Source organism: Morone saxatilis, unplaced genomic scaffold, assembly GCF_004916995.1.
Source record: "Morone saxatilis isolate NCDOM2014 unplaced genomic scaffold, NCSU_SB_2.0 Contig12, whole genome shotgun sequence".
Classification (NCBI taxonomy): Eukaryota; Metazoa; Chordata; class Actinopteri; family Moronidae; genus Morone; species Morone saxatilis.
The window spans coordinates 16,896,010-16,909,368 of record NW_023339674.1 but is presented as its reverse complement, the minus strand read 5'-3'; the positions used below and the strand labels follow the sequence as shown (position 1 = coordinate 16,909,368).

Below are 13,359 nucleotides of genomic sequence, written 5' to 3'. Positions count from 1 at the left end.
AGACTGTGATTGTGTTTGTGTGTGTGTGTGTGTGTGTGTGTGTGTGTGTGTGTGTGTGTGTGGACAGGATTACAACTGTTGTTGTTGTTTTTTATCTACACACTTTTTAGACAGTTGCCAGAGAAACGTGAGTGTATTACATATCTGCAGCCACATCAAGTTCTGCACAAAGATTTAAGGACACCACTACCACTTATACACACACATACAGATGCAGAGCCACACATACACATGCACACACACACACACACACCACACACAATAAATAAACACACCAAATTCATACATGAAAGGCAATCATTCAGTGTGGGGTTACAGAGATAGTGGGAGAGTATTACAAATATAGCAGTGGGAGCAGCACACCCTGTGGCGCTGGTAATATCACCTGGATGCGCGCACACACACACAGATGAACACACATTCCCACCTCAGAACCTGATGGAGTGTAAAGCTTGGAGCACAGTTCAGAATGCCAATGAAACCCTTCTATTAAGGTGGGAAATAATTCACGTGAAGAGTCTCTGGGTTTTTGCTGTCAGATCATTCAATCTGAGCTTTGAAAACCTGGTTGGACACAACAACATGAATACCTGGTCAATGCAAACCAGCACAACAGCCCTGCAATACATACTACCAAAGCTGATGTACATGAATGATCTTCTGAGTGAAGTGGATTTTGTATTAGGCATAATGTTCTGACCGCTACATGCATTCCTTGTTCCTTGTTGTTTGACTGAATAAATGTACAGGCTTATGTGTATTCATGTGCTGCACAGAATAGCCTTTGCTCTACTGTCATCCTTGTTAATCTGTGGTGCATTTGAATAATAGGATACCTGACAGAACAGCCCATTACCAGTCTAGCTGCTCGATTCTGTGCCAGTTACACTTTATTCAGGTCGTATTCAGTTATCATTGTGTGTGTGCTTGATGGAAAAACCACATTAACCTGTGAATACAAATCTAAAAAGCTTGGCAGTCCAAAGTTTTGGCGGCTTTGTCAGAGTTGCTTTATATTAAGCCTGAGGAAATTGCCCTTGTCATGGCTCTCTACGTGTGCTGTTGTACAGACTCGTTCGGGGTTATTTTATTTTTTTTCCTCTTGGCAGACAGATTTTATGGTCAAACCAAGGATCTCTGCAACTAAGACTTGACCTTGAAGGCTACAGGTTGCAGATTCATCCCTTTTGCGACCTTTATACTTTTGGATGGCAATATCAGTCTTTCTGAGTTTCATTCCTGCACCATGAGGTTGACATTTGGTTTTGAGTGATTAACAACTATTGGATGGATTTCCATGTGAAGTTTGCACAGAAATTCATGTGCCCTCTAGGGATGAATTATAACTTTTCTGATGCCTTAACTTTACCTTTTTCCTGCAAGTTGAAATGCGTCCAGTACTATGCTAACACACTTAACTAAAATGGGGAACATAGATAATATAATGCCTGCTAAACATCTGTTAGCATTATCATTGTTGTGATTGAGCATGCTAGTATGTAGACCTGATTTTCGCATGTTTATATTACCCTTGAGAATATGTAATATCATAATCTTTTAAAGGTTTTTAGTGGCAGAAAAAAAAACTTGTTCTCTAGAGAAAATGTAATGGCTTAATAAGACTATACTCTTGATTAAAATTCACAGCCTGTCTTCAGTATTTTCTGAATGAAACTGACTGAAACTGAAACTTTACCTCCACAGCCTCTGAAGATGCACTGCAGGACTTGCTCCCTGGTGACCAGCTCCGGCCATCTAACCGGGAGCAAGAGAGGTGAAGAAATCGACCGTTCCGAGTGTGTAATCCGTATGAATGATGCTCCCAGCATAGGCTACCAGCAGGATGTTGGCCAGCGTACAAGCCTGCGTGTCGTTGCACACTCCAGCCTGCAGAGGGTTCTGCGGAGCCGGCAGGAGCTTCTCAACGCGAGCCAAGACACAGTGTTCATCTTCTGGGGACCCAGCAGTTGCATGAGACGGGATGGAAAAGGCCATGTTTACAACAACCTCAGGCTGGTAAAACAGCTTCTGCCGAAACTCAAAATCTACGTAATTTCCCGGATCAAAATGCTGAAGTTTGATGAACTATTTAAAAAGGAAACAGGGATTGATAGGTAAATGTTCACAGAATCAGTCCTTTCTTTGTGAGATTTGTTTTGCTGTGACCTTACTAAGACAAACAATGAAAATTTGTGTGTGTGAAAAGCAAAAACACAAGAGAGGGGCAAACAAAAAATGTCTTCAGCTTATAAAATGCTCACTAAGGAATATGTTTGTAGAGTTCTGAACACTAGAGCATTATTAATAGGATTCATATTAAAACTTGTTTCTTATATCTGGAAGGATTTCAAGGGATTTGATTCATCCCAAAGTCCAAAGTTGTCCCACTAATACCAGGCTTAGGGATGATTATTGCATAGTAGTGCTACCATTTAGTAAGACATTTAAGGAAATGGCTCAACATCAGAAAGAGAAAACACATTTTATTTCATTGTCATTTGAATTCTTCCTGAAGCGTTATGTTTCTCCACTCATAAGCAGAAAAAAACTTGGTGAGCAAGCATAAATCAGTATCTTGGAGTGGGAACTGACAAATTATTTACTGAGAGTAAGTTACTATTATACAGACAGAGAGATAAATAACATAGACAGATACAAATGTTGGGCCGTATCTGAACTCCTATTTAAACAGTGATGATGAGGAGTGGCTGGATGTTGAGTCCAAACAAACTCTGCCTCGTGCTTGACAGCATCAGGATCTGTATGCATGGAAGTACCACAGCTGTCATGCTATTCTCACTTTGAGGCAGAACTTACAAAACAACAACAGGACATTAATAGTGCATTATAAATGTTATATTCATAATAACACTGCAGAAACTGTTCTCCACTTCTCAACTGAGATTTGGGTGGTTAGTGTGGCACAGAGCAAATTTCATCAAAATAAATATAAAGGAAATTGGCATACCACTTTTCATATGAGGGACAAGTACATGTGCTGCATAAAAAATGACTGACTCAAAATGAGATTACAAAATAAGAACCACATAGATCACGACATCACATCATACCAGCCATTCATAAACTCATTTGCATGTGAAGAGTAAACCAACAGGAAGATAAGAGGACATTGCATTTGAATTGAAAATCCAGTCACTACAGCCTTAGTGTAAGTATAGTCAGTGTCAGAACGAATGTCATAGACATAATGTTTATTGTTGGGTACAAGGCAAGGAATTTTTACCGTCATCTGTATTTATCTCTGAAAAATCAGGTGAAATCTAAAATTATGGGTTCATATCTTTAACATAGTCTCCTCTTGCAAGGAGCCAGGACTCCCATACATTTGCATTACATGAGTGTGGATTTACTAAAAAGGGTGACCTTCCCTTGTCTTTCAGGAAGAGTTCCAACTCCTGGCTGAGTACCGGCTGGTTTACCATGGCCATAGCCCTGGAGCTGTGTGACAGGATCAACGTGTATGGCATGGTGCCACCTGATTTCTGCAGGTAGAAAATGATAATTTTTAATCCAAGAATTTAGGTGCAAAGCATTAATTCAAATTCACGCCTAAGTAGGAAGCTACAAATACCATAATACCTATTCTATGTGCTATTGGTAAACCACACACAGACTTTTGTATTTGCTTAACAGGCCAGTCTGTCATTTTGTGCCAAAGGGATTTGTGATAATATTTTTCTTTCATTTATTTGAGTTTATGAACACAGCTTTCTACTTTAACTTGAACAACATCAGCTTTAAACTTGCATGATTTTTGGCTACTTGGAGACAGTGGAGACAAGCTGAAAACCCAACACTGACATGTTACCATCTTTTAAATTCACATGTAAAATGTGTTAGTTTATTGACTTATTTACACATACAATAGATGCAGAGAGAAAAAACTACTTCTATATGGAGTCTGGCCACCTGCATGAGAGTCAAATATTCACTTTCCTTTTATAGCAGCAGCTTATAAAGCAGCTTTAACTTTATTATCCCCGAAGGTTGTTTTTTTGCAGCCAGGTGAAAAATAGAACATAAAAAATACTAAAATTCATTAAAAAAAGAACACAACACATATAATATATGTAAAAGAAAATATTCTAACAAATATGTTTATCACAATGACACACTGTAAGTGAGTTCACAAGCTGTGATGTATGTGGTTATAAATGTTTGAGCCTATAAAATCTTATTTTCATTTTCTTCTTATCAATCTATGTTTGACATTAAAATGCAAAACAAAAAAAAACACTAAATCATTAACTTTATCTTTGCTTTTATTGTCAGTTTCCTAGCAACACTGTTCACATGACTTAAAACACCTCAAAGCCAGGTAAAAAAAATACTGTCTCACAAGTTTCATTTGAAGGGAACATGAGCTTTATTGAAAGGAAAAAAGATGATCTCACCTGATTTATTATTATAATAGATAAACAACCTTCAATATAATTCTCAATATTATTTGCTAATTTTTAACAAATGGCCAAAAACTCTTTTTTACTCTTTTATTTTACACATTTAAGAACATGGCACACCAGGAAAATGATAACAAATAATTGTTTGACATTTTGACAGGATAACATTATGCACAAGAACCTTTGAGAAGTCACTCTCTGTAACATTCTGTTTCATATGTTAAATTGTTAAATTATACATCCGAGGCAACATCGAAATCCCATATCCTCAAGCCTTACATTTTCAGTTTGTCACTTCCTGTTTTAGCAACTGGGGCAAATAGTGTATGAGCGCAGATGGGACGCTCTCTTCTGTTGCAGCTCCAGATTTACTGTGTGCTGACAACATGGGTGTGTTTCCACATAAAAATGTTGTCTAGTACATCTTTAATGCCGTCTTCAACTTGTAATGACAATATAATATTTACTCCCTGCAGTGACAGCTTCAAGTATCTTATATTGCCACGCAGTCATGCTGGTGAATGACTGTAATTTTGGAGCCAGAAATGTTCATCTTGACATTTTACAATAAAAATAAGACATTTCACTAAATAGATGCAAAGTGCGGCTTCTTAATATGCAACATTCAGGTTCACTGGAAATACAAGAATAATTCGGCTGATGTTGTTCTCACCTGAATCTACAAGGGCACAAAGGACAGTTTGACGAATTTGGATATTCACAGAGAAATTCAGTCGAGACTTGTGTGTCTGAGTCTTCCAGTGAGCTTGGTGTGACCGCAGGTCTCAGAGGAATAAGATGATGTATAATGAACATAACTGTGAAGCCAGATTCTTCTGATCTTTCTGTTTTTCTTTGTTCCGGTCTCCATTTTCTTCCCCACTGTGAATCGCTTCCTCCCCCCTCTCCCCCTACCCTCATCTCATAATTATCCCTGCACTCTATTTCCACATCCCTCGCTCACACTTTGACTTTCATGCCTTTTCATGCTTTACTCCTTTCTTATCTCCTCTTCCCGTCTCCCGTGTAGATCCTCCTCCCATCCCTCTGTGCCGTATCATTACTATGAGCCCTCTGGGCCCGACGAGTGCTCCATGTACCTCTCTCACGAGAGGAGCCGACGAGGGAGCCACCACCGCTTCATCACAGAGAAGACGGTGTTTGCAAACTGGGCTCGAACCCTCAGCATCCACTTTTTCCAGCCAGACTGGAAGCCCGCTGCTGTCATCATCACCAGCACGAACAGCTCATACGCTCCAGTTCCAGCTGGATCCTGAAATTCAATCCAGAGACGATCCCCAGAAGTGTAGAATATGTGTGTGGACAGTTTCCAGCATGCATCCTCTCTGGCTGATATGAATGCAGGAGACAGCAGTAGGACAGAACAAGCAACTGTTGTGGCTGTTTGCCTACTGCCTAAGCAGCTTGGCAGAATGGGATCATTGCATAATAGCAGCACAAAGCCTCAACAATGTTTGGGAAGTGTAACTATAATAGGATGAATTTCATACTGGAATCAAAGCCATGGAGCTTGGCTCAAGTGTGTTTTTTACTTTGTGTAAAGATGCTTTAATAACACTCAATCGGTCAGGGAGGAGACAGGCAATGACTGTAGTATGATTGATTCATCTTCATCAAAGTGAATACAGATTCATTGAGGACATGGAGGTCATGACCTTATTGTTTCTGAGAATGTGACATAACCTGTTTCATTGAGAAGTTTATGCTTCACACATAAATTAAACATAGTGTGTTTTCAAAGCTGATTGTGATATTTCTAGAGATTTATGTACCTCTACAATACAAAGAAAAAAATGTGCCAGTTACAATCAGAGACAACCAATATGTCAGTAACAGAACAAACTCACATGACATTGCAGTAGGCGATGTCACAAATTGTGGAGTATACTGAAATAAATTCAAGATTTTACAGAAAAGAAAAAGATAATGTAGTGATACTGCTTATTGGTATACTTGTATATGTCGTTGGCCCCTTAAACAGAAAGAGGTGCGTGTGAGGAATCCAGGCTTAATCACAAGGTTCCATGTGTAATATTCTAAAGCATTTTATGTATTATTTAATGTATAAATCACTTTTTATTGCCAACGTGTAAACAAGTTGTAAGGTAATTTAAGAAATTAGACCATCCCCGATGTCCTCGGTTTCCTGTGGACTGATTTATATGCGTTACTATGAAGGAATATGGATTGGATTTTCTGCTAAAATCCAAAGGATGTGACACGCTTCTAAGTGCCTTCTCTCTCTGCTTCCCTACAATGTCAACAGTGTGCAACACTAGCTAACATTAGCTTATAAATGGAGTCTGCTAACACTTAAAAAGTCCAAAGTCAAAGAAAGTCCAAGAAAAAATTAGCAAGTGATCCCTAAAACATATTTGGCTAATAGACAAAAAAATGGCAAAAAATGGCTTAAAAATTTAAATATGATGCATATTCAAACAACAACTAGAAATTTTGTTCACAGAAATAAGATGTTTGAGACACAAACAGGACAAGTGTAGTCATTTGATCCGATTTCATTGTGCATACTTATAATTCATTTAAAAATCAGGTGTAAATATAATCTTCCTAAATCATATCTAGAGTCAGTGCAGATTAAAGGGGCATGTTAATAAGATAAGAAGATATTATGTTGTTCTCTTGCTCTGCAACAGATGGCCCTTCAGAAAAGCCCATGTGTCTGATACTCTAGGCCATGATTTGTCCCATTATTAAAGCCAAATGTCAGAACAAGCCCTCAAAGGCACTCCCCCTGACTACAGAGCAAGTCAGCCGCTATAATACTGATACAAATGATTACATCAAAGTGTCCTGAGCAGCCTCTTCAATCCTGACCCACAGGCTTCTATCTCAGCCTCTTCAGCATACAGAAGGGAGCTGGTTGTAAGCAAGGGATTACACTGTGCTATCCAACCGTATCTCCAGGGTATGGGGAGCAGTAAGACTATTGCAGAATTCAAGATGTGCTGTCCTGCAGAGATGGCTGCAAAAAAAGGAATTGACTGCTGGCTGTTCCTGTGTTCATTCAGATTTTACCACGTACGCCTGCACTCAGGTGGAATTTTAATGTTGTAATGCTCTCAGGTGCTCTGAGAAAAGCCCATGCAGTGCTTGGGTGTCATGCTAAGTGCACTGGCTGCTTCTGAGATCTGCGCTGTGTGCTCTGCACACCAATTACTGTTGCTTCAGGTAGAAAGGTGGGATTTTAAAGGCTCCTAAAAACAAGCTGGCGAGTCTGCTGTTGCTTGAGGAGATAAACAATTATTCTGAGTTGCTTTGGGCAAAATTGAGATTTCTTATAAATAATAGGTAATCTTAATTCTATTTATAGCCTTACTATATCTATATAATAACTGCGTGACTCTTGGTATATTCATAAATTAACATTATCGATGTCAGTTGTTATTTTTAGAGTTGGTGAATTTAAATTGACCAAACCCTGATTAAAGGAATAGTTCTACCTTTTGGAATACACTCAGATGTCAAATATCAAGCTAGAGCTGAGAGCCGGTTAGCTCAGCTTACCAAAAAGACTTGAAACATGGGGGAAATATCCATACTGGCTCTGTCCAGTCCACCCACTAGCACCTCTTCATGCTAAGCTAATATAAAGCAAATATGAGACTGGCATCAATCTTCTCATCCAACTCTCAGCAAGAAACATATTTCTCAAAATGTTGGACTATTCCTTCAAGCTGTTCTAGTTGCAAACCCTTGACACAAACCTGTGTGTGCTGTTTTTGAAAATATAAATATATCTTTACATGGTTAGATTATCATAACATTCAACAGAACATCATAACACTAATATATACTCATATAAAACAGTATATTTTAAATTTCTGAATGAATTTTGCCAGATCCCTTATGTGACCTTCCAGCAGCATTCAAGACAAAACTGCAACTAATGCAACTCTTAGTAAGTCACAACAGCTTCAGAGCTGGTTATTCTCAAACACCACCTTAAACTGTGCAAAATATAATAAATTCTTGTATATTACTTCAAAAATAAACCTTAACCTAATCCCCAAATACTGGATTTCTACTACTAATATTCCAGTCTCGTGTGTTTATATTATATTAATACTCTAAGCCTGTGTGTTTGGCTGTCACACCTCTGTAAATAGAGCAGCAGGATAAACTCACACTTTCATCTCCTGAGCAGAAATCTTGATTGTGACACATATCAGATATACTGTAACCACAAACCTGCTGTTGATAAGCACAGTGTCACAGAGCTGCCTTGTTCATGAAAGCAGGCTGTGAAGGAACTGTGGAGCTTTATCAGTGAGCCTGCAAAAAAATACCATCGTCCTATGGAGCCAAAATGTTTTAGAGATAAGAGTTTATAGCATATCACCAAGCCCATAATCCATACCCATAATCCAATAAAATAGGTAATTATACTGAACCGTTTTTAATGTAAATACAGGACTGTGTGTTATAAGTCTGCACTGACACCTGGTGGCCTCAAGTGTCTCAGCATTTTCTGTTCAGGCTCCACAACCTACAACTACTGTCCTTTGTAGGTGCAGCAATTTAATAATAATGTGTATGTGTCTAATTGCAAATAAAAGTGAAATCGTGATGAAAAAGAATTTAAGTTTAATAAAAATTATTTATGTTTAACCAATCATATGGACATTTTCAAAATCACTACCCACTTGTGGTTTTGGTTTTCTTGTTGATGACGCGACAGTTTTATGTCTTCAAAACCAGGTTTCCTATCACTGTATTGGATATATTCCCATATTTACATGTAGCCTATGCTCTTTGTAAAAGGACAGAAGATGAAATACAGATCATATAATGCTGGAAATGTAAACTTACGCTTTGTAAACCAACTTTATCCCAAACTAAATATGTTAAGATGGCCAGCTAGTCTGTCTATCTACTTTATTACATCCCCAAAAAATACCATGACCATTTGCCAATTGTTTTGTTTTCAGTGGAAGTAAGGTTGGAGTGCTTCACTGTTGCTTTACTGGTAGCAATAATCACACATCCCATTTGGTCGGTTGCAGAGTATTGGGTGGAATAAAAATGTGGTCATCAAAATAAGTCTGGTCAGTGTGACCTATGTTGCCCTATAATGTTACAATTCAGTTTAGTAGTGGTTGTGGAAAGGGACTCAAAGCACTCACAAAAATCCTGTAAATATACTTGAATATGTGTGTAAATCTTTGTCAGATATGAAAGATGCATTTATTAAATCACAGATTAGAGTCTATTCATGTTTTATGTATCTATAAAGCTAAAGGAACTAGAGACCTGTCAGAGAGATTATTAGTGTTTATCAGTACGTCAAGGTAAGTGACCAAATGTGCCTCCACTCCCTTTAGTCCAGGACAACAGTGTATAAGGTGTTCCCAAGATGCTCCTCACTAATTACAGCTGTATGTCTCATGATGCATCAGCATGTTTATTTTTCTGCGAGGGTCATTATGTTCTCTGTGATCACTGAACCTGACTGTCCTGCCACCTTAATGTTCAGGCTCCTCGCAGAAAACAGACTCATTCTGCATGATGCTCTGTTTCCACTGGTTGTTACATAAGATTTGCAGACCCAGTGCAAGCCCTATTAAAGGTACACAAAGCAAAATTACAAGCATATTAACTTTTGCAGGTCAAAATTGTCAAAAAAATACAAGTACAACTTTCTTTGTCTTATTTGAACCAAAAGCTCCCACATGTTGTGCTTTTGGGTTAAAGCCTGCCTTTGTTATGAGATGTTGGAAAATTGAAGTGAAACCAAATACAAATCTAATACAAAACAACACTAATGACATTCCCATCAGCCTCAGCTAGGCCTGCTAATTAGTTAATGTTAGCATGCAAACTAAGACAGTTAACATGGTAAACATTACACCCGTTAAACATGAGCATGTAAGCATTGATATCATGAGCATGTTAGCATGCTGGTGTTAGATTTAGCTCAAACTACAGCAACACAGAGCTGCTGGCATTGCTGCCTTGTTAACGCAGATGTCTTGTCCTTCTGTAATATGACTACTGGTATAGGATAATAAATAAAAGGATAACTGATGGGATAATCTTGACTTGATGTTGCCAGTTTAACAGCTGAGAAGCCAGCAGTTTAGCTTTTAGTAGAGCAGAATGAACGAGCAAAGATTACTCACGGGAGATATAAAACAGTACAGTAACATCGGTTGTGAGGTTGAATCTCTTATAGATGGTTGCACCACAAATCCATACCTGCCTCAATTCCAATATAATTGATGTCACCACAAATCTCGGCTTTGCTGCCCAGCTGCAGCCTTTATACGAGGTAATTGCCTTCAAAAAGTTCTTAGGTTCAATCTGACAATCTCAGTGGGACTGTAAATTGATTACACACAATTACAAAACCATGCTATCTTTTTCCTGTTTCTTGTACAGACCTTTCAAGCAATTTCCCCACGGGGATTATTAAAGTATTTCTGATTCTGATTCTGAAAAATCTCCACTAAACTTTATTTAAAATTACTTTAATAATGAACATTTTACGAATACTAAAGTAACAGATTTATAATAATTACACTAANNTTCTGATTCTGATTCTGATATCTAGTTTCAATGTTTTTTTGTTTTGATTATATGTGAGTCTGTCATCTGGGAGGCCAGGAACCGCTGTTCTCTTATTCTCAGTTATTGATAATAATGTAGTTGCTACCAAATGTCGTGACCTTCTAGGATGAAATTGTGCTGTATCTGAACATNNGATATTAGCACTGGTGAGCATTTGTGTTGATGGTAGTGTTTTCTCAACCTGTGTTCAAACTGCTGAAGCGTTTATTTTTCTCTTCACTGACCGCTCTCATTCATTGTCCCGTCTTTGCTTGATCAGCTTCGACACATTTTATAACTTCCTCCCAGGGCACCAACTCTGCTCCATTAACAAATTTCCAAAATGAGGGAAATCGTTTGGTCAGGGTGACAGAGAAAAGAAATGATGGGACAGACAAGATGAGCAAGAGCAGAGAGAGAGAGAGAGAGTACTTTTGTTACCTCTGAATCTTGGCACAGGAGAGTTTTTGTCATTAGATGGAGACATGGAGGAGGAAGCGACAGCGCTGCTGGCAAAAAGCCTGCATTATGGGTTATTTTCCCATCTCGCTCAATCTACTCCTGGCTCCATCTGAACCCCACTGAGGCAGTCAGTCTATTACAGCAGCCTCATTTGATGTAGCCAACAAAAGAATGTGATTGCACTACCATGCCTGTGCTTGCCTTGCCTTGTAACCAATTGCTCCACTGCCAGTCATTACAGCAGATATTGTGTGACACCACACTTACAAGGTGTAATGTCACCTGGGAGAAGATTTTATCAGGAGTCACCTTGTCGGATAATTAGTGATGACCATTTTGGCCAACGAGAAAGCTAAGGAGAAGGTTTATCTACGCTAATAGACATGAGAGGAATCAAAGTATGAATAGACAGAGGAAACAGACACAGCAGGAACTTTACATCTAGTGAAGCTGTCTGACCTGTCATGTGGATTGTGTGAATCTACTACAGTTTATTTGCGGAATCTGCTTATATTCTTTATCGGAGCCATTCACATTGTGATTCATGAAGATCGCTCGACAAAACACTATATCATTGAGCAACAAGAATAACCACAAGTATGCATGGAGAATGTAGAGGTAGTTTGTTTGAATAATTATACATCACTGTAGACACTAAATGTCAAAAAATTGAGCCATTGGCAATGCGCCGTTCCTTCCACTTGCTTGTTCTGAACATAAAAACGTAGAGCAGTGTTTAATGACTTTTTCGATTAATAAGACCTGCCATTTGTCTAAGTTTTCAGTTCCGAGGAAACTTAGAATCTTTGAGATACCTGACTTTTTGCAGCACTTCCTAATTCCTGACTTCATGCATTAGGAGTAGGTGCTGAGTCGAGAGCAGAACGAAGCCAAGCACCTCTACCCTGTGTCTTGAACTGTTATTCTGCTTTTTTTATTTACTATAACATATTTTATAGTGTTTTTGTTTGTTTTTATGCATTGAGTGGAATATTTAGAGTATTATATTTAATGTTGGCCAAACCCAATTATCCTTGAATGGCTTGGGACATAAACACAAAGACAAGGAGAAGGGATCATCATTTGATGGATAGAGGGACTTTCTGAAGTATGGGTGGGGACATCACTCCATGTTAAATGATAGGGGAATGTGTTAATTTTGAACCACACTGCGTGGAATTCTAGACAATAAGTACTTATGTTGAATACAATAACGGGCTTGTTGCTACTTTAAAAGTTATATAATATGTGAGCGCTGCAATCCCATATGCGTCTAATCGTAAGGGCTTTCACTAAAAATGCGCACTGCATGAGCTTCATCCTTATTAGTCGTTATTTACCAGATATTTAGGAAGCTGACATATGTTCCGTAGGGCCGAGATTAACAAAGCCGAGTTTGTAGACTCGAATAGGAACTGTTTACTATTATTTTTTACGAAATCTCTGCATTTATTTTCTTTGCACTCAGTACAACTAAAGATGATCAAAATATGTAGCTGGGAAGATATCGAACTTCCAGGATCTGAGCTTTCTAGCTAACTATTACCTAGATGGCCAGTCTTGATATAGATTCATCCTGCATACCTGTACTTTAAGCGACACTCTTCTGTTACCCCACTGCTCTATCATGATTCCAGAACGACTTTAAGTGCCAGTATAACGTAAGGTTCCAACACAACATTTTGACAACAACCTCTGTTTGAACCAAATAAATAAAAAGAAATAAATAACTTTGGAGACGGAAGTCAAACTTCAGAAAGATTAAGCATGTACAGATATTTCAGGGTGAGCAGTAAAATTTTGGAATTATTAAAGAACGTACTAACCAAAGCGTTGGTAACTTCAATTACAGTTAAATACCAAAAGGTTTGAATGAACTAGCGTCTAT

General features: G+C 38.3%; 1 protein-coding gene across 1 annotated transcript in view; it reads left to right on the top strand.

The window, feature by feature from the left end:
- The window catches only part of st6galnac5b (ST6 (alpha-N-acetyl-neuraminyl-2,3-beta-galactosyl-1,3)-N-acetylgalactosaminide alpha-2,6-sialyltransferase 5b), a 13,721-nt gene extending 8,023 nt beyond the window's left edge, over window positions 1-5,698 (top strand). The window contains 3 exon segments of the mRNA XM_035653834.1: window positions 1,705-2,114; window positions 3,402-3,509; window positions 5,452-5,698. Of these exon segments, the coding sequence (XP_035509727.1) occupies window positions 1,705-2,114; window positions 3,402-3,509; window positions 5,452-5,698 (765 nt within the window).
- Window positions 5,699-13,359: the final 7,661 nt, after the last annotated feature.